Source organism: Anser anser, assembly GCF_964211835.1.
Source record: "Anser anser genome assembly, chromosome: 12".
NCBI lineage: Eukaryota > Metazoa > Chordata > Aves > Anseriformes > Anatidae > Anser > Anser anser.
The window spans coordinates 1593199-1619145 of NC_139733.1; the positions used below are offsets into that span (position 1 = coordinate 1593199).

Consider the following 25947-nt stretch of genomic DNA (forward strand, 5'->3'; position numbering starts at 1 on the left):
TGTGTTATCTGGAGAAGAGGAGGAATAAAGTAAAGGAAGATACTGGGTATAGGATTATAGCCATATATTTATCCCATATATATATTTCCCTCTATTACCTGTATTGTGTTTATAAGGGGGAAAGAGGAAGAAGGTGCAGCTTAGGAAGAGGGATAATCAGGATGAAGAAAGCACTGTAAGATGTAGTGATAGTGTGAGAGAGTGGAGAGGGACGAAGTAGGGAAATGGAGGAAAGCTAGAGGGTGTGAAAGCAAAGAAGCAGAAGTGCGGAAGGGAGGTAGAAATCTCCTATAAAACTATGTGCTCATCAGTTCCACATTTTGCAAATGTTGATTCTGAGAAGGTAAAGATGCTATGTGTAGGGGGAAAAATTTGTGGCAAGGCCTTGGTAATGGAGAAGAGTTGTGAATATCTGATGAGAAGGGGCAACTCAGGAGCAGGTCAATACTGAAATAAAGAAAAGAACAGGATAGATCTTAGCACAGAGATTGGTATTAACCCTATTTTTCTCTCTCTTGCGGTTGTGATTAACTCACCTTCTCATCTCCATGCCGCCTTTCCACCAAAACCTTTATGCAGGTAGAAGGCTTTCCCTAGCACCACTGTTTGTTGCTTTTCTATATGATATAGCAGTTTAATATGCTGTTCCTAATGTATATATGGCAATAATGTGTTAAGTTGCCATGTAGTGTGGGAAACATTTCTATTTATTATGGGGAAAAAAAAATCCTGTCAAATGGGGATTACATTTATCCAGTCATGCACCTACAGGTAGAAGATGCTAGCATTAAAGCTTCTTTAGTTGCTTGCTAGTTATGATACAGCCTTGAGTTACATGCCTCTGTGCTGTTTTATCCATAGTAAGTATAGTCAGACTTATTTACAAGAAAGTTCTGAACTGAAGCAGCGTAAGAATCTCTCCTGAGAAATTTCAGATTTCAGCTTCTTTGTCCCCCTTCCTGTTTCCTCAAAATCACCACCTTGTTCTCACCAGCAGATAATTTTCTGCTGCAGAGTGCCTTAATTATATGAATGGCAGGCTCAGGTTACTAAAGGCCTTTAAATTATATTTTTTCTATAATGGCGTATTTAGATATGTTTACAAGAGCAATGGTACATAGCAGTCCCGCAGATATGATGATGCTTCAGGTGGCAATGAAGAAACTGCCAGACCATCTAAAGAAAAGCAGTTACCCGGTTAATGAAGAGTGCTGGGATTGCAGGCATAACTGAAGAGGATGCTGGTTTTGTCTGTGCTTATTGTTGATATTTCTCTATACTGTTCCACAAAGAGCTAGCATCACTTCCTGCATATTTTAAACAAACATCTGAACCATTATGATTGTTTCTCTTCTTTTCTTTCCCCTCCAGTAACTTTAGTGCTAGAAATAAATCAATAGCGAAATCTAAACCAACATTTTCTATTTGAACTATTTTGAGACATTTGGTGTGCAGTTGTCTAAAGATTCAAGATAATTTATTGCAACTGTGCTTCTTCCTATTTCCTCCTTTTTGTTTCCTTTTTAGTTTTGCAAAAGCTTTTAACTAACCAAGCTGCAGATGTGGTCACCAGTGAGGAAGGCTGATCTAATTTATGAGAAGCCTGACATAAAAATATGCTAAACTTGCTGAAGGTCAGTTTTAGATGTGTAAATGGTTTCCTTGCAAATTTTACTTCAAGTGTAAAAAAAAAAAAAAAAAAAAAGTGTCCTTTGTGCCAAATGGGAAGAGTTCCACACTCTTCAGACAGTATTTACAAAGCAATGTGTTTCTTTTCTGCAGGCTGGCAGACTTCAATTATGCCTGTTAGGGTGCATGAATCAAAACAACATAAAGGTTGCTAAGAGGGAAAGTTTTTTGCTAGCTTTAACTTGATAACTAATAACATAATTACGTACTGCTGCAGAGAGCACCTCTATTAGCTCTGGGTTCTGACTGATTCTACTTGATGCCTGTACCCACTGATACTCATTTGCTTAAGCAATGATATTACCCATAACAGCGGTATCAGGCAGGACTTTATTTGTACTTGTTGAAGTAAATTATGAAATCATATCGATAGTTTAAAAGTGTTGAAATATGATTCTCTTGTAGGTAAGTATGAACATAAGACCAATACGATTTTTTAAACACAAGTTTATCATATACAGGAAAAAGCACAATGTGGCTTTCTTTTTCTTTTTAATGTACTTGTGTTTTGTAGACACAACTTCAGTAGTTTCCTCCATGGAGAAGAAAAAATAGTTTGCACGGACAGTATAATTTTGGGTGTAATAACCATGCTCGTTATCAGGAACAGTTCCTTCAGGCGTAATAGGAGGACTCCTCCACCTGGGGGAGTGCTGTTGGCATCCCAGCTCTCCCGTGCCTGTTCACTTGCTGGACGCTCATGCATTTCCTTCTATGGGCAGTCCTTTGATTTCTTTCTAACCTCTTCCAGCTTGTTTAGGAGCTAAGTAGATTCTTGCTCCCTGATCCATCTCATCCGTCTTTGAAAAGAAAAAGTACAAATTCCATATTTCTTTTTCTCCTTTCTAGAAATGATGTGTACTTGTGCTCCACTTGCTCTTTTTACACCTCTTCCTCTTTCTTCTTCCAGTGGGTTGCAAGCTCCTGTGAAGTGCTTGCACTTCACAGTTGAATTGCCCCAGCACTTCCTCCTCTTTTAGTCCTGGTGCAGGCTTTCTTTTTGTCTTGCTTTCATGGGGGTGCTGTTGTGCCTCTGTCCAGCATTGACCTTTCTTGGGCCAGAATGTGTCTGATGTCTGGTATTAGCAGTGGTTAGAAGCAAATCTGTAAGTCTTTCTGGGTTAATGTACTCGAGGATGGATGCTGCAAATATAGTGCTTGTCTACAGGTTTAGTAGAAGCTGAGTTTTTCTGTAGTCTTGAAGTTTGTTCTTTGTAGCATTGCAGGATTGGGGAAACTTCAGACTGTTGATAGCAGCAATGTAGAGCGCAATAGGAACATTAAAAATAATTATTAAAATTCATTATTTGTTAATTTTTAAAAAATAATTATTTCAGTGATATACTATTTGCAGCTCAGAAGACTAGAGCTCATAAATTGGTGCAAGCAGGCAGCCTGGATGCTGATTTTTATTTGTCAAAGCTGTTTTTGATGTATCCCTGCTTAATCTATGGGCAGAGTTTGAAATATTTTAACTTATTATTGGTTTTGTTTTTGAACAATCCATTGGAACTGTTGTCGATTAGTCACAAGACTATTTTTTCTTGGAACAGCAAGGTTTATGTTGGCAAAAAAATAGAGATGCAATCAAAAATTCATTGTGTGGTATTTGTGTAACTGGATAACAGTCTACTTCATCTGCAGTTCCAAACACACGTCAGAATTATTCTGTTTTTAATGTATACACTGAACTTAAAACTTTTAATGAATTTAAGAATGTATTATTCCAAAATGATGCATGGTTTAATTACCACGATAATCAAGTTTTATCCACAACGTATGAGGGAAATAGTTGTGTCATGTCAGAATGCTCAAATCATAAAACATGATTTGTAAATATGTGTGTTCTTAGGGCCATGATAAATGGCTCTATCCTTTTGAAGTATCGGGGGTAGTGTACATTGCAAGGTTCTTCTCATACAGCAGTGCCGCAAAGATCTTGGATGTGCTGGAGAGACATCTATAGGTTGTTTGGAACGGAGTAGTTAACCACTACTTCTCACCACTGACATACAGTACTCTCAGGTATGGACCCGTTACTTACATACAACGCATCTTAGGAGGAAGAGAAAACATATCGTGACTATGCTCTTTGCATAGTGGTTTTATTTAAGGAAGAAAAAACGGCGTTACTATATGGTTAGATGAGATGAATGATGCAGCCTGGCCTTTGCTAGGTTTCTACTAGTTTGGGACTCAGGTAGAGAAACCTGTGCACGTTGTATGAGCTGTTATTGCTCATGCTATCCAGAGTATTCTGTAATGCTTAGGATTTTGCAGTGTTTTCATTAATTCAAATCAGTAGCCATTTTATTAATGTTTTGGCAGTCTTTACAACTAAAGTCATCCTTGAGTTAAGCACCTAATTTAGTTTATAGCGCTACTTTCAGGTTAATTTTATGCATGTAACATAAAATATACTTTAGGTGATATATTTCTTGGGGCAATAATTTTGGAGGCATGCTCACAGAGCACTTTACTAAATGCATTCTTGAAATGAAGAGACTCTCATAGGCTTTTACATCAGCAAGACTTTTCCATTGTTATTTGTATTGTAAAAGGTAGGCATTCCATTTATTACATCTCAGATATTCAATTAGTATTTTTTAATAGCAAAAATAGTGTGGTATCTCCCATTTCTAAGGATTTCTTATGATTTGATGTTACCTTTTCACAGAATAGGTATTTTATTGGAACATGTCGTATGCAGGCATTCTGTTGACCCTGTGGAGCTTTATTTTATGAATCTTCGTCAGTGCTTTGTAACACGTTTATTTTTGTTCTGGGTGTGGTTTGTTATTTATAGTAGAAATATTCTGTGTGCTATAAACCTGTCACACCAGCTCTTTTATGCATACAAACAATTCTGAGCTAGAAGCAACATGTGATAAAGCAGATAGGTCCAACTGTCATTCTCTTAGGCCAAGTTTGGTGTTCTGTTATAGAGCAGATTTCCTGTCTTTAATCATAGGTTGGGTGTTACCTTGTATTCCTGCTGTCATTTACTGTTCTTCTCTTTGTTCAACATCAGATGAACTTGACCCGTGTTCAATTTGACTCACACTAAACTCTGCCCGTTTCTTTGTATTTGTTTCTCCCCCACCCCCAAGCAGTGGCTGCTCATGGAGAAAACATGATGTGAAATTAGTATTTCCTATGACTTTGTTTCAGAAACTTGTGTTGTAATGGTTAACAGCGTGGTACCGTTGTCCTGCTGAACTTGATGCCATTTGGTCTGAGAAAACAACCTTACAGTAATAATTTTGGAATATTTATCAACATTTTATTGATGTTACCCTATTTCTGAACAGAAATCTTAGTGTAAAACAAATACTGGACAAGAATGGTGGTACTCATGGACTCTAAGTGCTTTTTTGTTTGTTTTTCATGATGCTTTCAGTAAAATGTGGTGTTATTGCAACCTGTTACAGAGTTGTTTTTAACATCACAACTTCCTTTTTTTTTTTTTAAGCAAACCATTGTGAAGGTCTTTTGTCTAATTTCTCAGTGCTTGTAACTGTAAAAATTGTCACCAATCAGTTCAAGTTTGCTGTACAAATTTCCAAATTGTCAGTGCTTATGTTAGTACTATTTAAAACTGTGAAGTAAGTTCTAATTTAAAAGTAAATAAATAGGTTATGCATTTGGAAATGGTTGCAAGAGCATCACTTGCAAAAACAGCTGTGAAATCCTCTGTGCTGCAGTAGAAGTTCTGCTCAAGCATCTGGCTCTCACCGACAGTCCCACAGGTTCTGGTTGAGGTTGTCAAGTTGTACCTGTGGCAGAAAGCTAAACCAAGTCTTCTAAGGAGCAGGTGAGAAGGAAAGTCAAAGGGAGGACTGGAAGGGAATATTAAGAACACAGGAGCTGAAGGGGGAAAGAATTTGAGTTCCTTCTGTTGCTTTCAATTGGAAACAGCACTTTGAGTGGCTTTTGTTGACAGTCTCTATGAGAGAGGGAAGGAACTGCAGGCTTTTTGGATGCTGGCTGCATGCGATCCCACGTATGCTAACTGGCTTAGGCTTCTGGAAGGCAAAAAGGGAACATTACTTGTCTTCATACCACACAGTACTTCAGCAGTGCACGTTCACTTTAATCATACCTTTCAAAATCTTAGTTGCAGCAGCAGGATACTGCTGTGAAAAATTATTGAAGTGTTGTTTTTTTTTTTCCCCCTTATATGATAACGAGCTATAGAGAAGATAGCAGCAGTGAAACTGCTATATATTGGTTTTGCTTGCTATTTTGCTATTATCATTTTGTTAAGGTCTGGGCAGCAGAAGATGCTTGGAAATGGATAACCTGAATAAAGACTGAGCACCTGCTTGTTACAGACATTTGCCAGACTTGAAATTTATGCCACCCCTGTAGTATGGGTATTTTGTAAGTGAGAATATTAAGGCAGGAAAATTTCTCTGAAGTGTTGTCAGACATCTTTTGAGTTTAAATCATTAATATTCAGGGATCATTGTCTCCATGCAAGCCAGAGTTACAGTAATGCTCAACTTTTTACCCATGTTTCTGGCTTTTTGATTCTGTGTTAGCAGTGCTGTTTTGTTGCTCTATCAGAATCAGCAGCGGTGCTAGAGCTACACAGATACCAAATGAAAAGTTTTCATGTATTTATGTATTTTGAGCTTGTTAATTATGATTTCTTCATCTCAATCTTCTGAGGCAGTTGCTGTCTGGAATCTCTAGATCTAGTGTCTTAGATTTCCTTCCTTGTTACTTGTGTGGGTGTTTGCATTGTACGTAAATCCAAGCTGCGCTTCTTTCAAGTGGGTGCTGTTGATGTTGCTGGCAACAAAAAGTGCAGACACCTTGGGGGCTGACTGAAGTACAGCTGCAAGAAAACATATATTTTGTTTTATTTACGTGGAGGTTAGAGAGCAGTTTTTGCCATGCTATCAATCAGGATCGATTGAGACAGGTAAGAGTGGCAGTCTGTTTTCAATGCTGTTTACAAGGTTGATGGGAAGTCTGGTTGGCCAGTCTCGTGCCTGATGCTGGGCAGAAAACTCACGCTTGCCAACGTACTTCTAAAATGCTGTTGGCTCCTGAGACAGAAGGCTATTGGTGACCTAAGAAGTAGTGTGAGTGTCAGTGTAAAGAAGCAAAGCAAGTTGAAGTGTTTGTATGTTGTGGTCTCTAGGAAATGGAATATGGAAATCTCAGTGTTATCATGAAACCTGACTGAAAAATGCCTGCCAGCCTAACCTCATCCTTGTTGCAGTTTAAGACCCATAAAATTGCATCCCTAGGCCAGGAGCTGGCGGGGCTCATAGAGAGAGCTTTAAACTAGGTAAGAAGGGGGACGGGGCTCAAACAAGGCTTGTTGGAGCTGTGCCGGGGGAAACAATGGCTAGGCCGGGGAAGAAGGCGATGGCCCAGCTGAAGTGCATCTACACTAATGCACACAGCATGGGTAACAAACAGGAGGAGCTGGAAGCCATTGTGCAGCAGGCAGGCTACGACTTGGTTGCCATCACGGAGACGTGGTGGGACCGCTCCCACAACTGGAGTGCTGCAATGCCTGGCTATCGGCTCTTCAGGAGGGACAGGCAGCACAGAAGGGGTGGTGGCGTGGCTCTCTACATTAGAGAATCTTTTGATGTTGTGGAACTCCAGGCTGGGAATGATAAGGTTGAATCCCTGTGGGTTAGGATCCGCGGGAAGGCCGGCAAGGCTAGCATCCTGGTGGGGGTCTGTTATAGACCGCCGAACCAGGATGAGGAGACGGATGAGGAGTTTTATAGGCAACTGACAGAAGTTGCAAAATCGTCGGCGCTTGTCCTCGTGGGGGACTTCAACTTCCCGGACATATCCTGGAAACACAACACGGCACAGAGAAAGCAGTCTAGGAGGTTTCTGGAGAGCGTGGGAGATAGCTTCCTGACGCAGCTGGTCAGTGAACCTACCAGGGGTGGTGCCCCGCTAGACCTTCTCTTCACAAACAGAGAAGGACTGGTGGGAGATGTGGTGGTCGGAAGCTGTCTGGGGCAGAGTGACCACGAAATGGTAGAGTTCTCTATTCTTGGCGAGGCCAGGAAGGGGACCAGTAAAACTGCTGTCTTGGACTTCCGGAGGGCTGACTTTGAGCTGCTCAGGACGCTGGTTGGCCGAGTCCCTTGGGAGGCGGTTCTGAAGGGCAGAGGAGTCCAGGAAGGCTGGGCGCTCCTCAAGAAGGAAATCGTGATGGCACAGGAGCGGTCCGTCCCCACGTGCCCAAAGATGAGCCGGCGTGGAAGAAGACCGGCCTGGCTCAACAGAGAGTTGCGGCTGGAGCTTAGCAGAAAAAAGAGGGTTTATAATCTTTGGAAAAAAGGGCGGGCCACTGAGGAGGACTACAAGGATGTAGCGAGGCTGTGCAGGGAGAAAATTAGAAAGGCCAAAGCTCATCTGGAGCTCAATCTGGCTACTGCCGTTAAAGACAACAAAAAATCCTTTTACAAATACATCAACGCGAAACGGAGGACTAGGGAGAATCTCCATCCTTTACTGGATGCGAGGGGAAACCTAGTTACTAAGGATGAGGAAAAGGCTGAGGTGCTTAATGCCGCCTTTGCCTCAGTCTTTAGCGGCAATACCGGTTGTTCTCCGGACACCCAGTGCCCTGAGCTGGTGGAAGGGGATGGGGAGCAGGATGTGGCCTTCGCTATCCATGAGGAAATGGTTGGCGACCTACTATGGAGCTTGGATGTGCGCAAGTCGATGGGGCCAGATGGGATCCACCCAAGGGTACTGAGAGAACTGGCGGAGGAGCTGGCCGAGCCGCTTTCCATCATTTATCGGCAGTCCTGGCTATCGGGGGAGGTCCCGGTTGACTGGCGGCTAGCCAATGTGACGCCCATCTATAAGAAGGGCCGGAGGGCAGACCCGGGGAACTATAGGCCTGTCAGTTTGACCTCAGTGCCGGGGAAGCTCATGGAGCAGATTATCTTGAGGGTCATCACGCGGCGCTTGCAGGGCAACCAGGCGATCAGGCCCAGTCAGCATGGGTTTATGAAAGGCAGGTCCTGCTTGACGAACCTGATCTCCTTCTATGACCAAGTGACGCGCTTGGTGGATGAGGGAAAGGCTGTGGACGTGGTCTACCTTGACCTCAGTAAGGCTTTTGACACCGTTCCCCACAACATTCTCCTCAAGAAACTGGCTGCTCGGGGCTTGGACTGGCGTACGCTTCGCTGGGTTAGAAACTGGCTGGATGGCCGGGCCCAGAGAGTTGTGGTGAATGGAGTCAAATCTGGTTGGAGGCCGGTCACTAGTGGAGTCCCCCAGGGCTCGGTACTGGGGCCGGTCCTCTTTAATATCTTTATTGATGATCTGGATGAGGGCGTCCAGTGCACCCTCAGTAAGTTTGCAGATGACACCAAGCTAAGTGCGTGTGTCGATCTGCTCGAGGGCAGGAAGGCTCTGCAGGAGGATCTGGATAGGCTGGAGCGATGGGCTGAGGTCAACTGCATGAAGTTCAACAAGGCCAAGTGCCGGGTCCTGCACCTGGGGCGCAACAACCCCAAGCAGAGCTACAGGCTGGGAGATGAGTGGCTGGAAAGCTGCCTGGCCGAGAAGGACCTGGGAGTATTGGTGGATAGTCGGCTGAATATGAGCCAGCAGTGTGCCCAGGTGGCCAAGAAGGCCAACAGCATCCTGGCCTGCATAAGAAGCAGTGTGGCCAGCAGGTCTAGGGAAGTGATTGTGCCCCTGTACTCGGCTCTGGTGAGGCCGCACCTCGAGTACTGTGTTCAGTTTTGGGCCCCTCGCTACAGGAAGGACATGGACGTGCTCGAGCGAGTCCAGAGAAGGGCGACCAAGCTTGTGAGGGGTCTGGAGAACAAGTCTTATGAGGAGCGGCTGAGGGAGCTGGGCTTGTTCAGCCTGGAGAAGAGGAGGCTCAGGGGCGACCTCATCGCTCTCTACAGTTACCTGAAAGGAGGCTGTAGAGAGGTGGGGGTTGGTCTATTCTCCTACGTGCCTAGTGACAGGACGAGGGGGAATGGGCTAAAGTTGCGACAGGGGAGTTTTAGGTTGGATGTTAGGAAGTACTTCTTTACCGAAAGGGTTATTAAGCATTGGAACGGGCTGCCCAGGGAGGTGGTGGAGTCACCATCCCTGGAGGTCTTTAAAAGACGTTTAGATGTAGAGCTTAGGGATATGGTTTAGTGGAGTACTTAGTGTTAGGTCGGAGGTTGGACTCGATGATCTTGAGGTCTCTTCCAACCTAGAGAAATCTGTGAATTATTACTATTTTAATTAGTTTTCCTAATTACTTTGTTAGTAATTATTCTTTCCATTTTGAGGACAAGCTTTAATAGTCATAAACAGAACAAAATGGAGAAAAGATTAATTTGAATGCTCCCCATCACTTTAACAGGAAAATCTTACCTCTTCCTTAATTGTGTCACTCATGATCACAATTTATGAGAATTAAATGATCTGTTTGTAAGAAATCTAGATATTTTCAGTATCTTTCCTTTTTGTTGTTCTGGGCCTTTCAGATCTTGGTTCTGTGCCTTTTTGTTTTTGTGCAGCCACCTTGCAGTGAAAACCAAACAGCGTTACTTTCTTCCTCTGAGAACAGGCTTCTCTTATGAGTTTACTGCTACAGGTAACAATTAGGATCCTTAAGCTGTGGTTTGCCTGAACCTGTATAAGAGGAATCCACTATTTCTTAACTCTACAGGCATCTGAAAAGTTTCACATTTTCCTTTTGAATCAGCTTTTATACATAAAAACAAGAACATACTTCTTGTTAAAATGTTACCTAATGGTGTCTCTTTTCCATCTCCATTCTAATAATTCTTTTATTAAATAGAATCAATGGACTGGTTCCAGCTTGTCCCTCCATGTAAGGACCAGGGTCCAGAACTTCTCTGGAAAACGTGTCCTGCAGACTCTCTTGGAAATTGATCTAGGACTAGGACAACACAAATCTTTCTTTGTAAAATAGGTTAGGAGATGCTAATAAACCTTGCATCCTTATGTATGCCTAGTGATGAAAGCAGTGTTTAAAAAAAAAAATATTTTTTTTTTGATTTAGGGCTGCCTCCATAGAGATTGAGGTGTCAAGCCTGTCAGGCTTCTTCAGAGTGCTGGTGTATGCTGTTTTATAGGAGTGGGCTCTAATATCACGTAGGCTCCAATATCTGGCACCTGATCCTGTAAGTATGTTATGCCTTTTCTTAAAAGACTTGTCAGAATTGCCCTAGTTTCTGAATCATATTTGGAAATATGTATGAAATAGTGAAAGTTCAGTGTGGTCAGTGCTGAGATCACTGATTATGAGCAGAATTAGAAATTTGGGCAAGCATAAGGGAAAAATATGAGCTGCCCATGGAATTTAGATTTCTGCAACAGCTGAGGCTAAATTTTCAGGAATGCAGTTCTGAACTTCAACATCTAATATTTAATCCTAATTTCTGGATCTGGCATAGAGCTTTCTACAGTTATTTATTTGTATTTATTTTTAAGTGCAAATATTCAAGCCTGGGCAAGGAATTACCAATTCCTAATGGCAAAGCATTAAAATTTCCTGTGATGGGGTGAAAGATTGTTTAAGAAAGAACTTAGATGTCATGACAGTCTAAAGACAAGTTAAGAAAGAAAAAGGAAAAGGAATCTTGAGAAAAAATCCTGGCCTGTATATTGTTTAAATATAGAATTTATGTGGATTTCCTTTGAAAATAAACTGTTCTTTGCTGAAAGGCACTGAAGAGAAGATGGCTAGATATGGTTCTAGCACTTTGTTAGGCAGGGAAGACAGACCAACAACATTTACCATTCACCAAAAAGGAAATGTTTCAGTAATTTTTGAAAGTTTTGGCAGAAAATATCTGCTTCCTGAGGATTTTTTTTTTTTTTTTTAGTATTTTCTGTCTGCTGGGAAGTGTGATGGCTCTTGTTTTTAAAGGAATTAGTTGCTAACTGGTATCAGTTTCACCTTTTATTTTCTGCCTCCAAGCTCAGCAGAAACTTTTTGTGCTGAGTTTCATACCGACAAAAGACTGCACCAACTCATTAAGTATGTGCTTTCTTAATTTAGAATTATTGTTTGCTTGCCACTCAAATTCAGATGTATCTTGACATTCTTGCCTACTAAAGCATTCAGGATTCTGCAGAACAATCTAGTATTTGTCAAGTCACAAAAGATTTGACAGATCAAGAGAGAAATGTAAGAATGTAGGGTCTAGACTGTCTTTGTCTTGCATTTATTATGCTGACAACTTGATTTTTAGTATGTTAAAATGAATGATTTGACTAATACTTTCAACCATTTCTCTTTTATTATGGATGCTTGCTTGAATTTCTCTCTTCATACAATTAAGTCCTGGAAAAAAAAAAAAAAAGAATCTTTGGAATAGGAGTAGGAACGTATTTAGTCTTCTGATATTTTATTAATCAATGAGTCTTCTAAAACCGAGGATGTACTATCTTAGAAATGTATAGAAAATATGTCAAACAGTAAGCCTACAAGAAATAATCTACCACGTATATGCAACATGTGTAGAAGGGATCAGAAGTGTCAGGATTTTTCTTTTCTCTGTATTTGCACTTGTTCTTTACGCTACAGTCAACGTAGGCCTTAAAATAGAACCAAACCTCATATTTCTCCCCAAAGTCCCTTTTAGTTAGTTCCTTTTACTTAAACCATATCTTAGTGATATGGTTTAGTGGAGGACTTGTTAGTGTTAGGTCATAGGTTGGTCTAGGTGATCTTGGAGGTCTCTTCCAACCTAAATGATTCTGTGATACTACTTTGAGGACAAGTTTTTCTGACCCAAAAGAGTTAATGCTGTTTGTGATGCAGGAAAGATGATGGAAAGATGGATAAGCTCCATCATTTTTTATATAAAGCACTGTGTTTCAGTAACTCGTAATATTTACAGATTCCATTATTTTTTGTAACTATTCTGCGTTGATTTCTAGTTTACTTTGGGTAAGGGAAGTTTACGTCTATGCATGTTTAGATTTTGAAGAGGGCTGCTCAAATGGACATTGAAATTGCATGAAGCATATACAATTATAAAGTTTCAGGTAATATATGGAAAATTGCATAATTTGATACCTTGCAGATGAGCACCTTGTGGAAGCTAGCTTTTCTTACCCTGAAGTAATACAAGTTAATTTGATGGCCAAGTGAGGCAGTTAACTGGGTGTATAATCACGGAAAACAAATATGTGCTAGTGACCTAGCTGGCAGTTTGAGAGAAGACTCTTGTTATCAGCAGGTCAGTCTGACTCACTTGTTCTCTTCCCAGTCATAATGTCTTTGTCATGCAAATATAAGACCTCTTAAGGAAGCATTCTATTTTGTGGTTTGGATTATGAAACTGGAACCTAATCCTGTAACTTTCCTGACTGCAAGTTCTTGATCATATTAATGGCCAAACATGTATGTGGCCATGGAATTCTTTCAGGATGAGCTTCTCAGTTTTGAAATTACAGATGGCCTGGCGATTCTTATGCTGGTGGGGTAGCACCAGTCATATCCAATATTTTTAAGGCAGCAGTAAATTCAAAGTGAATGGTTTTTTGATGCTTAAGGTATATAGTTTTCCCAACTCGAGTGAAATGAAGAATCACTGGGTTCGTTCCATGGAAGGCAGTTGCTACAGGTTTGCTTACCAAGAGTGGTGAAGAATCAGCAAAAATGGAGTTTCCTTCATCTGTTATACAGAACTCTCACAGATAAAATCAAGCTTTGCACTTCCTTGACATGTCCTCAAATGCAAAACGTGGGCCCTCTGCCGAGTATATCTTTGCACCTCGGTTCTGGGCCATTTCTAAAATATGCTGTGCTTGCCCTCATGCCTCTTACTATAAGAACTGCTTAGCAGATCCCTTAACTTCTGGAATACTGATTTTTTTCCGTGAACTGAATGTTTAAAAGTTTCACCCAGTATATACCAGGTGTTTTGTCTTCTGGCTGAGGCATCTGCGTTTGGAGATAGCTGTCCACTTTCAAGGTTAAAGCCCATTGCTATGATTTGAGACTGAGAAGTGCACACGTAGGCGGCAGGCAGTGTTTCAGTTACTGACTCTCAAAGCTCCCCAAATACCTACCTATTACTTGAAAAACACTTTAAACATGTCTTTACCTTCACCATACCACTGCCATTCTCTTTACACTTGTTAGCAATTTTTAAAACACTTCTGTATGCCTAAAGTGTTATTTGAAGCAGTGTGTGAGAAAATCCAAAGCTGAGATAGAGAGGACAATGTGTATCACTCGGCTTCTGACACTTCTAGCACACTGCATGACAGGAAGCGAGAGCAAACTGTGTGACTGCATGGGGAGGAGTTCCTGCTGAAAACTGAAGGAGAAACATAGGGACTTCTTTGTAGCAGAGTTTTCACTGTCACGCTGAAGATTAAGAAACCTCCTCAAATCTGAGTACAATACAAAGTGCCTCATGGTGTGGTGCTGTTTTTTTGTGCATCATCAGGTGAGTATGCGTTCAGGGTTATGTTACTTTTCAGTGTTTGCTTGTGTGGCATTGTAGTAAGTTGAAATTGCACAGATCATCCTTCCAAGCATGGCAAGACTTGAAATTCTGTCTTAATGAAACCAAAATGGTGCTTAGCAGGAGTGTTTCCTTCTGTAAGGAAATAAACTTCTTAAAAATGTAGATAACATATTCCAATATTTGATATTGGGATGGATGATGGTTTATTTTTTTTTTCTGTGTATTGGTAGTTCATTGTTGCAGGATGATAGTTCTTGGTTTTGTTTTCTTTCTTGTTTGATTGTTTTACCATGAGTGTGTAAACATCTCTGCCTCTGTCTCCTAGCATAAAAATGATAATTCAGTCTGATACTGGGGTTTATATTAGAACATTCTGGCAGTGGATAGACTTTGTGCATATAAGTGAAAGCTATAACAGATCCCATATACAGCATATTTACAGAGCATAATTACTCTGCTGCTGCTGTACAATGTGTGTATGAAGTAGCACCTGGAAAACTGGCTGCAGTTTTAGGTATTGCACCTTCAAAAGTAGCAAGATTGATAATAAATGTAGGAAATGTCACCTATGAAGAAAGTTTAAAAGATTTAGTACTTGTCACATGTACAAAAATAAGACTCAATTTGTGGTAAAAGTGTGCACACATCTCTTGAGTGTGTGGGAGTAATTGTAAAGGTGGCATTTGTTCTCTCTATTTGCTAAGCTAGCACAGGAATAAGAGGACTTACAAAATCAGTCTATCTTGTGACAAGGGAGACTAAGGTTAAATATTTTTGGGGAGAACGCTTCCTAACCGCAAAGTTAACTTAGCAGTGGAACTGAATACACAATTATATTGTACAATCTGTCATTTTAAACTTTTCAGTATAATTTAGAAATTTTGTTCACGTGGGCATGTTTTACATGTTGCAATGGCTAGCATTTAATTCTGGACTATTCTTAATGACTTGTGGGATTTTGTTTTGGGGCTATTGATTGTGAATGAGAGTAGCACGTCAGTGTCAGACATGGACAAATCTGATCTCTGACTTTGCAGCTCTAATCCCAGATCCATAGCATCCTGTCAGTGGCTGGAAAACTAGAGAGCTTCCTCTTATTCAAGAAGCAAAGTTATTTCAAAATATTTGTGTATGTGTTGAATAAAACCGTACTTTGAAATCCTTAGAAATGTGATAAAGGTGAGGAATTGCAGTGTGAGGCAAGTAAGTCAGGGCTGTGTTCAAGGCCTGTATACTCTTGGATTTGCTCTGGAGAATATGGCTTAAGTACATTGAAGTTTAAGAGTGAATTGTTAACTGGATATATTTTGTTTTACGTCGCCTTTAACAGTAGTGAGAGAGAGAGTCTATGACAAATTTATGGCACAGAATATTTTTAAGATGTTATGTGGAGTGCTTTATGCAGTTCAGACTTAAAACATGTTTAAGAAAGCTAAATCAAAATTGCAACAGCCCTGGAAGTTTATCAAGATGGTCAGAGAAATGAAGAACTAACTTGTGAAATTTGCTTTAATAAATGTTATGCATTCGATTTCTCTGTTTTTATTAAATAGCTTAAGAATGAGACTGCTGATTACTAACTGCTGTGCTGTGTAATGGTTGTAGTGTTTTTGGATGTACTTAATATTTATATTTGCCGTGGGTGTGTATTTTACACATTGTTTACTTGAAAATTTATAGTAGAAGAAATCTACTAAATACTACAGTTTTACAGTTTTCATGGAACACCAGGGAGATGCACGCCTGCCAGTGACATAAAATCATGTGGATTCTCTAGTGTATATTAATATTGCTGAGCTCACATTAAAATTTTTGGTTGAAACTGGGCTTAAAAAAAAATCAAGAATAATTCCAGAATGAAGAGCCATAGGGATACCCACCAGTATTATATAAGCCTTGTTTCCTGAGAAATGGAGCTCAAGTGTGTTGTTTATTTTCCCCACATATATTTAATCCTAAAATAGACACAGCAGCATGTAATTTTAGTGAAAGCATAATTAATTTTAATCTATGCTGAAAAATCCATTTTAGGTGCAGCCATTTTATCTATTCTGTGTGAAGCTGAAGAGCAGCACTTCAGGCACTAGATCAAAAGCCATCTACAGGAACCCATCTGTGGTTTTAAAGGTAGAGCAGCGTAACGATGCTAAATGAAGAGACTGAAGGAAAGCAGACTAACAGCAGAGTACTAGAACAATAAGGGATGACTGCAGTTTTTGCTAATGAAGCCAACTGAAAGCCACGTAGAGACCTAGTTTATGGAAATTATTTCATTCTGCTGTATGTGGTTCTGGTGCTGTGCACAGCATCAGCAAGTCAAGCTCTTTCGCAATGAGATTTGTGTTCTTAAAAAAAATAATTCATGATTTGAATGAATCTGCCTTTCAAGTGAGCAAGTTTCATTGTGGTTTTCGTTCCAAGAACAAAAGCCATCCACTGATGTAACAGGTTGGGAAGCAGAAGTGGTGGCTGACAGCTGTGATTAAAAGGGCAGCTGAAGCAAGTGCAGTTTGTTGCTGTCCAGATAGAGGAAGAGCACAACGCCTTCCTTAAATGCACATGTCTTTAAGAGCACAATGCCTTTAAGGGTAGAGTTGGAGCATTAAAATAGCCTCAATTTAATTTATTCTTGCTTTTACAACTGGGGCCTGTAATAAGCTCTCTCAATATAAATGTATAAGGCTGGGAACTGCAACCTCACCAGGTCAGCTGGCCAGGAGCAAAGGAATCCGAGAATTAATTGCACGTGACTGATTGTGTTACCTAGGGGCACTGGGAACTGGGCATGACAGGTTGTAGCTGAAAAGTGGTTGTGGGAAGAAGAGAGGAATCTGAATAGTGCACGGACTCTTCTATACTGCATCTTAGTTTTTGTTTATATGCTAGGCCAATTTAGAATCCCTAGACATTGATTGTAAGTGTTAACTAAACCATAATTAATGTAGCACTCCTGAAGTCTTTGTCTTGAAGTCCTGACTGAGAAAGGATCCTGTACTAATAATTGCTGCTCAATCACGTAGCAAGGAACTTTTAAGGAGAATGAAGTAAAAGTGTATCTAACTTATTTATCTGAATTTGTCTCTGCTTTTGTAGCAACCTGAAAAAGGTTCAGCATATGCAGCTCTCTGCTAGATTCCAGTGCCTGATACTCTCCCCTGTCTTCCGAAAAGGGGAAGGAAAAAGGTTAAATAAAGACAGAATAAATACCAGTCCTCAAACAAAGCTCTGCTGATCCTTGTCCTTACAGTATCCTGTACATGCACACCCATTTCCTGTTGTTACTGTTGAACGCATTGCACATAATTTTCATTTCATTGTTGACTTCAGTGTTCATTTCATATTACAGTGACCAGAAAATCTCAAGTCCATCATGATAGCACTGTAGAAGTAAAACTTAATTCTGTGCTTAAAGAAAGGTGGAAGGAGCTGCCATTTTGTCTGGCAGCAATGTGAAAGGCTCCTCAGAAGTGCTTGGCTACCTGCGGCTCTGTGGCAGCCTTAGTGCCATGTAGGAGTTTTCTGCTGTGCTGCAACAGACCTAGGCTGGTGGTTTTTGGTTTTGTTTTGCCTGGGACATTGACAGCAAGCACTTCTGTTGCTAATACTGACATCTAAACAGCCTGACAGCTGAGCACGTGCAGGGTGGGACACAGGACCTGCAAATCTGTGTAGCAGGCTCGGGGCCAACTGGGCAATCTCTCCCTCAATAGGAATAAAGCTTTTGATTAGGTTTGTGTGGCAGTTTTGAGAAAAAGAGACAGGTAATGTCTCTGATGCTCAGAACAGTAGAGGGCAGCGGACATATACACAGAAACAAGTTTGATAATTAACCTTTACCGGATTTTTGGTTCTCTTTATAGTTGAAACAAATTTTTTTGCCAAGGTATGATAAAAAACTGATATTGAAACATAGGGTAAATAGTTCTTTTCTTTTTTAAAATCTTCTATTAGAATCAATATTCTGAAGTTGTGGTCCCCGAATGCATGTTATGATGCATCATTCAGATGAAAAGGCACTATGCTCTGGGAAGATGTGCTCTGAGATCCTTTGGTCTTCCCGTGCCTTCAAGCTGTCAGAACTGTCAGTGGCACAGGCAGGAAAGTCAGAGCTCACCGGGGTGGGGCACTGGTACTGACATAAAGGGGAGTTGCATGTTAGAGTGAAGTAAAAAAGAGATGCGTTTCTCTCTAAGCTTAAACTAGGTGTGAATTTTTAATCAGTTATCTCTGAACCAAGCTTAGCAGTAAATTCAGAGGTGCCTGGCTGCTTGTCGCAAGCAGAGATGCTTGTGATTAATATGACATGGCCTCCCTCTATACAGGCTTCTTTTAAGAACTTTATGTCAAAGTGGTGTGTCTTCTTATTTTTTTAAAGCATTATTTATTTCTTCTTAAAATTGAATGTCAATGCAACAGTAATGTGATAACGTGGAAAACAAGTAATCCTAGGTAGGGTTTATTCTTGTTTCAGTGTTGTGAGCATTCTGGCTTTAAGCTGGGTAATGCAACAACACTGCTGCCTCTTCTAGCTCACTTCTGAGGTCTGCCTTGTGATATCCCACCACCTGCAGCAGGAAATGTTAAATTAGTGATTATTCAACTAACCCTAAGACAGAAAGTTATTAATCTTTTGCCTAGTAATATTATGTTGGATCCAAGGCATATGTTGTTAACTGAGTGATAACTGCTGGGGACAAAAACATTGAAGCCTTTAGTCAGAATCTCCTCTTGCGTTACAACAACTGAATCGTTTATTTTCTAATCTGAAATATTTGTTGTTATTACTATTTTTATGCCTGTGTCATCTGTGAAACTTCTAGAAACAAATTAGTCCGGAGAGTTCAGATTTGGTCTGCTTTCCTCCCAGTCCAGTTTGTCATCTAGAAATACTTGAGATTTGTCACCTAGGAATCCTTTTGAAGAAACTTTGAATTATTGTTGGTAGGAAAACTGTTTATGTCACTTAGACTCAATAATCTTTACTTGCATAGTTTTCGGTATGTCACAAGTGCCACCAAGAAAAATGTTAACAGGATGTTCAAAGGATCCGCAGTAGAACATGTTGTGGCATGTTTACCTTCCTTTTCCTGAAAAGAAAGACGTGTATACATTCATAAACTATAAAATATACATGTGCATACAAAAACGTGTGCATATGTACACAGCCCTACCTACTTATATTTATTTAAATCATATGTTAGAACTGTGAGGTGTGGTTTTGTTTTGTTTCTTACAATATTGCTTTTTTTCTAGTGGCACTGTTGAAGTGTGCCCAAATGTGTATTCTGGAAAAACCAAGTTTTTCAGATATTTTTCTACAGAAACAATTTTAAATATGGAATGATTAATCAGTTATTTTTTCTTTATTTTGGACTTTTTGTTTTGAGAGGGAAGGGAAAGTCTGTTTTGGTGAAATGAATGAATCCTTCATTTAAATAGATTTCTGCATGGAAAAAAAAGGCTTAAAAAGTAAGTTGTGTGCTTTGTTTTAAAATGCACAGGCCTATGACTTAGAAGGTTTAAAGACCTGGCTATTTTAATACATTGTCTTATTTTTTTATTTTTTATTATTTTTTTTTATTTTGAAGCACATCTGTGTGAAGACACTTCTGTGAAATTAGAATAGACATGATTTAGGAAAAGTCAGCAATTCTTCTGACAAGTGTTTCCTTCCATGTCACAGGATGGGCTTTATAAATCAAATTATATTTTACCACCTGGGAGATGAAATGCAAAAATGCACAAAAGTAAATCTCCAGTATGGATAACTAAAACCCTGTGATGGAGAGAGGATGTTAATCCAGCCTTCCTATAACAATGTGTTATTACTCTAATTCCTTTAATTAAATCATTGCTCTAATATATAATTGGATATCTTACTTTCTCATCTCCTGTGAGATAATAATTGAGAACAACTCTTTCCTGAGATGTTAAGACCAGGAAGTGTTCTGTCTCTATAGCTGTGGCTGTATCCACCAGTACCAAACACAGATAAAGATTCAAACTTGGTGTATGCCCAGTCATCACAGTCCAGTAATTCAGATTTTTGTGTATTTCTAAAGACAAACGTGCTTTCAAGTGTGATGGAAAATATCCTTCTGTCTGGAGGTGCACATTTCAAATGTGTGTAATGTGTAAATGTGTGGTCAGTCAGAAAACACAGACCTGTCTGCATTCAGAATAGATGTGTTATGGGTATACTTTATTTCACCTTTTCTTAAGGTCTACAAATATTGTGCAGGAAAGGAGAGTTACTGAAGCATTGCAAATGGTCCTTCTTTCCCAGCAAGGCAAGCAGCTTCATAACAATTTTCAATTCAGTTTGTGTCAAGTAAATACAAATTCTAATAAGTAATTACTCTGCAGTGAGATAGCAGATGATATTTGTCTATTTCTCATAGAGTAATATGGAGTAATCACACTATTTTACATTTAATGTATTTAGTACAGTGCTGCAGCATGGCATTACTCACATAGTTTATATACACCAGAACTGATGTGTGATCCTTTCTAGTTTAAGGATTACATAATACCTTTAAAATGGATTATTTTTAATAACATTACTCTGATTTTAGAATACATAGGGGTTCTGGTTGGAATGTTCAGTTTAGAATTTGAGGAATATTCATGTCAGTAGCTTTAGTTTGCTTCCCAAGTACAAAGATAGGGTGCACTAATGGTTGTGTGTCTTACTTTATCCCTTTTCATAATATTCATAATGTTTTGGGACTTCTTACTGGATTTTAATTAAAACAAACACTGATACAATCGCTAATTGGGCATGATTCTGTTAAAACAGCATACATACATAGTATGTTATAATGCGGTTATGTATTGTGCATGTAAGGAACATAACTTGTAATTCAGGCACACTCAGATTTCCATAAGGGCCTCATCTTTTCTATCCCATAACAAATCTGTGGTTAAATCTGTAAAATTTCTGTAAGATCTCTGTATGAGTAAGCTCATGACACCATTAGTTTCTGTCCTCATAGTACAGCACACTCAGCATGGACTTTTCTCCTCCCACCCGCAGATGCTTCTTCAGGCCATATAGTCCTAAAAAGCTATTAATTTGTGTTAAAACTGGTGATTGACATGGCCATAGATAATTGTAAGCAATATTAACGAGAACTAGTGAATACTTCATGTGCAAGGTAAGGAAATGGAACTAAGAAATCAGTCCCTCTCTGTCATGCTGTGCCTGGGCCAGTACAGGTGATGCGTTGAGTAAAGTTTCACACATTGTGGTTTTTGGCCTAAAGTAGTATTGCTTGATATAAGCTGGTATGACAAATCTGCCATAATCTCATATGATGTAATTATGATTTGTTAGCCTAAATGACAAATAAACACATCAATGCGTGCAATAAGTATTGGAGCCCATAGAGAGCCTGGCTTACTTAAATTCTGTCAGAAAGTTCAACTTTTTCATTAATGTGCCACTTAGCTGATTTTTGGTATTTGGGCTATAAATCCACTTCAGTGTCAAGGATCCTTGGCTTTGCAGATAAGCTTGTTCCACTTCAGATGTGTGCGATATGTACAATGCTTATTCACATAACCCTTGTGGGCCCAGCCTAAAGCTTTGACGCTGTACTTGTAGGATCTTTTTGTGAAAGGAACATACACCAAATTGTTGAGATAAAATGACGTGCCAGGTGACTTAGAACATAAGATGGAGGGTAACATTTAGGGGCAACTTTAAGGAGCATGAGAAATGCAGAGGTCAGCTGTGTGGAGCTATGGCAAATGAGCCTTCAGTTGGAACTCCTTTGGGTAAAAGATGCTCACAATGAGCAGGGATTAATGTAATGAGCACCTTATGCTCCCTGCACAATATTGGCTGCAATCTTTGCTTCTAATCCACTTATTATGGGCAAAGAAATTTATCTGGTAGCTCAGTTATTGGAATAAACTTTGCTATGATGTTTTTTCTTTTTTTTTTTTCTCCCACTGATATAATGACAATAACCCTTGAAACACTTAGAAAATGAAAACATCCATCTTGCCTGCAGTGGTTGATATTTGACAATTTCTGTACCAAATGACATGGCTAACAAAGTCACTGGGACAGACTTCAAGATGACATAAGTAGTATTTTTTGTTTATTTGTTATTGGTTTGTTTGATTGTTTTGTTACTTTTCAGGAAGTAGAATAGCTAAAATAAAGTGGAGAGAGTGATCCTTTGATTAGCACAATAAGGCTGGGTGAGCTTCACCTACTTTGTGTGGGCCTGAAGATGTTTGTGCCTCTTGTAGTCTCAGTCAGCTTTCATTACAGCTCTGCCTGGGTTGGAAGTGCCACCGCGTTCGTTGCTGACCTGTAGCCCTGTGACTGTCAGCACATGTCTGTTAATGCCTTATTTAACAAAGTAGCTCCCCGCTTGTGAGAGCACCCATTCTTCACACTATGTTATCAATAAAATTGCATCTTTTCCGTTACAGGAGGCATTTATACTTCCACAATGCATAGAATTTATTTTAAAAACAGGTGATATCACTTATTTTCCTTCAAATTTTACCTGTCTATACAGTTCTGGGAACACATACTTAAGCATTTGAATGTCTTTATAGTTTCTTACTACTTTTGTTTTTGTATTTTAAGGAAAAAAAAAGTTGATATTCTCTTATTTTTGAATGGTGGATCTGCCTTCTTTTGTTTTATTATTATGTTGACTCCTTTGGAATTAACTCTTCTAATATTTTTGCAGAGTGAAGTTTAGGTTTACAGCATTTTTATACTTCTGTAACTTACACAAATACAAACCCAAGCTGTGGATGAAGTTGCATCACGTCCGTCTATGCACACCAATCCAAAATCTATACTATAACAGTAAGAGGGATTTGACTGTTCCTAGTCTTAGGGCAAAGAATTACTTTTTATAGAACACTTCCCATTGTGTAGTGTGGTTGGAGAACTCACAAATCAGTTTGTTTCTAAATTAAGTAATAATAATGGTGTTAAAATACCAGTGGTTGTTGACTTTAAAATTATCATTGTCAGGAAAAAAGTGAGACAGGTCAAATTTCATGAAAGAAACAGCAAAATTGTAATAAAACATTGTGCAAGTCAAACATCTGCTTAAAATTATTGGGTAAATATAAAAATATTGGGTAAATATAAAAAGTTTCAACACCTCTAGCTTCATTTTAAAACAGCATGAAATAAGAACTTCTGGATTTTATAATAAATATTCTTTATGTTTGTTCATCAAAGAAATGGTTATCAGAAGCCTTATGCTTGACTTAGTAGATGCAGTGGTTATTTTACTGGCTAGAGTAAAACCTCCATGCTTCAGAAGAGCCTGCGGCATGAGTAATAGGGAGGAGGAGGTGGGGGGATGGACTAGAGCTTTTTTTTTTTTTCCTTCTCCCATTACTAATTACAACTTTCTCTCAGGAGCAATTATTTAGTGTAATATTACTGAAGTTACTGTAGTCTAAAGTGACACAGGTATAGTCTGTGTTCATGCAGTGCTTCTGTATTTCACACACACACACACACACACACACACATATATATATATTCTTATATAAACCCTTTCTTGACTGTTTTAAGATATATTTAGTACTTCTGTGAGATTCAGAAAATATAAAAAGATAGGAGATCTGGATAGCATGTGGTTTTTTTTTTTTTTTTTCCTTTTAATGCTCATCTTTTGACTTCTGTAGACTGGAAACTAAATCCCAGCTGTTATCTGTGAATGCTTATCTCTACTTGACAGTGGAAGACAAAACAGCTGGATAAATAGGGATCATATATTCTGTGACTTCTCTTGTTTCTTAAATATTCCTGGTCTGTTAGAAAATGCAGAGCTCTGTTAAATGAAGTTTCATGCTTCTTATTTGAAAGGCACAAAGATTAATCTTGTGATCAACCTGTAAAATGACATCAGTGAGGGCTCTTCCTTTTCCAACACAAAAACTGAACTAAATTCCTGCAGTATATTTCACCTGCAGTATATTTAAGAATCATAGAATCATATAGGTTGGAAAGGACCTCTAAGGTCAACAAGTCCTACCATTAACCAAGTACTGCTGGGTCTACCACTAAGCCATGTCCCTACCTCCAGGGATGGTGACTCAACCACTTCCCTGTGCAACTTACAATATGCAATAATTCCTCATGTTTTTAGTTAAAAATAAAGGTATGTTAATTTAAGTGAAACTAACTCACTGTGAGCAGAAAAAGAACCAACATTTTAACTAACTTATATGCAGATAGGTGGGTTTTGAACACAAAAATAGAGCTTGTATTCACATGCATGATATAATTATAATGACTAATGATGATGAGAGAAAGATATTAACTATGTATATCTGTGTATGACTTCATTATGTATACCTGTTTTGGGATCAGGCTGATTGTAGTTGGTGGTATTCTTTAAGCTTTTCATTTTCTTTTGTAGAAGAAACGAAAACAGAGTACTCAGGATGAAGATACAATCAGTATTTGCAGCCTGGATACATGTGTGAGTAACTTCTTTATTTTCCCTTTTTTGCCTTTTCTTCCCCTCCTTGTAAAATAAAATCTGGTTATTATATGTACTATGAAATAAACCCATTTATCTTTTTAGCTGGATTGTTTGCATGTGTAGCATTAGTAATTTGTTTTGCTTATTATTAAAAATTTTAATTTTATTCATATCACTGCTTTGCATTTTTCTGTACTAGTATTTATAAAGAGAAAAATGGAAGTTAGAATGACAGTAAAGCAGTGAATCTCTTGTTAGTAAATAATTAGCAGGACAAAAAGGCATTGTGAATACGGGACTTAAAAACAGACCTATCCTATTGCTTGGCTATATGAGAGGGTTTATTTCAGTTATGTCACTGATGTTGTGAAGCTGTGTAATGTGATATTAATGCAATTATGAGATCTACACGCATCATTTTAAAGTGATGTGCTGAAAATACACCTATGATTTTCTATCACACTTCAGATGTGATGAAAACATCCAAAACCCCATTCTATAAATTGTGCAGTTTTAACATACTTTTTAAAAACATACTTTAATGTGTATATAGTTTCCACCTTCTGAGTATTGATTTTATTTTACAAACAACAACAAAACAAGTTATTGCAGTGACAACTATCTGCTTACTTTAAAAATAAGCTTTAGGGACCAAAATCTTTCTGCTGAGTTTGGTGGATGTCAAATCAAAGCGTGTGTGTGTGTGTGGTGGTTATGCAGTACACTGCAGTGCATGCTGTTTTCCATGTAAAGCTGTGACTTAAGGGTACTCTTGGTCTGGCAACTCTCTTATGTCTTTGAAAAGATGGGCCAAGTAGCTTATATGTATATCCTCAGTGAAAGCATTTATTTTCCCAGGCAGTGGCTAAGGGCACCAAAATTGAATGCATGCGTTCCTTATTAAGAATTTAGATTCTAACTCGGGTAATTATATATTATTAAAGTTTTCAGGTAATAAATCTCTCAGGCTCTGTAATAAAATTGATATATATATGTATTTAACAAATAAGCATAGTAGCCTTTCCTGTACAGCATGCTTCCTGGCTTACATAATTAGCTGAACGACTCCCACTCACTTCTCGCAGCTCACCTCAGCGAGCTGCTGAGGCAGTGAAGCGCTGCCAGCAGTGTGGCACACTTACTGCTGCCCTGCCTCAGCGCCTCACCTCCAGAACGTACCTCATGCTTTGTTCTTGTTCTTGAGGGTTTTCTTCACTGCTTGCCTTTGGTGCTTGACAATGGAAAGATGTGGCAATTTTTGACTCTGTCTGAAGTTTCCAGTTTGTGTAAATGCATCTGTTCAACACCTTTGTCCA

The 25947-nt window shown here is 39.1% G+C and overlaps 1 protein-coding gene across 7 annotated transcripts in view; it reads left to right on the top strand.

The window, feature by feature from the left end:
• Positions 1-25947, top strand: part of ARHGEF3 (Rho guanine nucleotide exchange factor 3) — a 130761-nt gene that overhangs the window by 46433 nt on the left and 58381 nt on the right. For 5 of the 7 annotated variants that reach the window (XM_083795671.1, XM_083795674.1, XM_083795675.1 and 2 more), the window contains one exon: positions 24566-24628. The exons of 1 other annotated variant lie outside the window; for it this stretch is intronic. In XM_083795671.1, the coding sequence (XP_083651797.1) occupies positions 24566-24628 (63 nt within the window). Of the gene's footprint in view, positions 1-13980; positions 14133-24565; positions 24629-25947 lie in introns of those variants that run through there. One more of the 7 variants, XM_083795676.1, reaches the window with a different exon arrangement.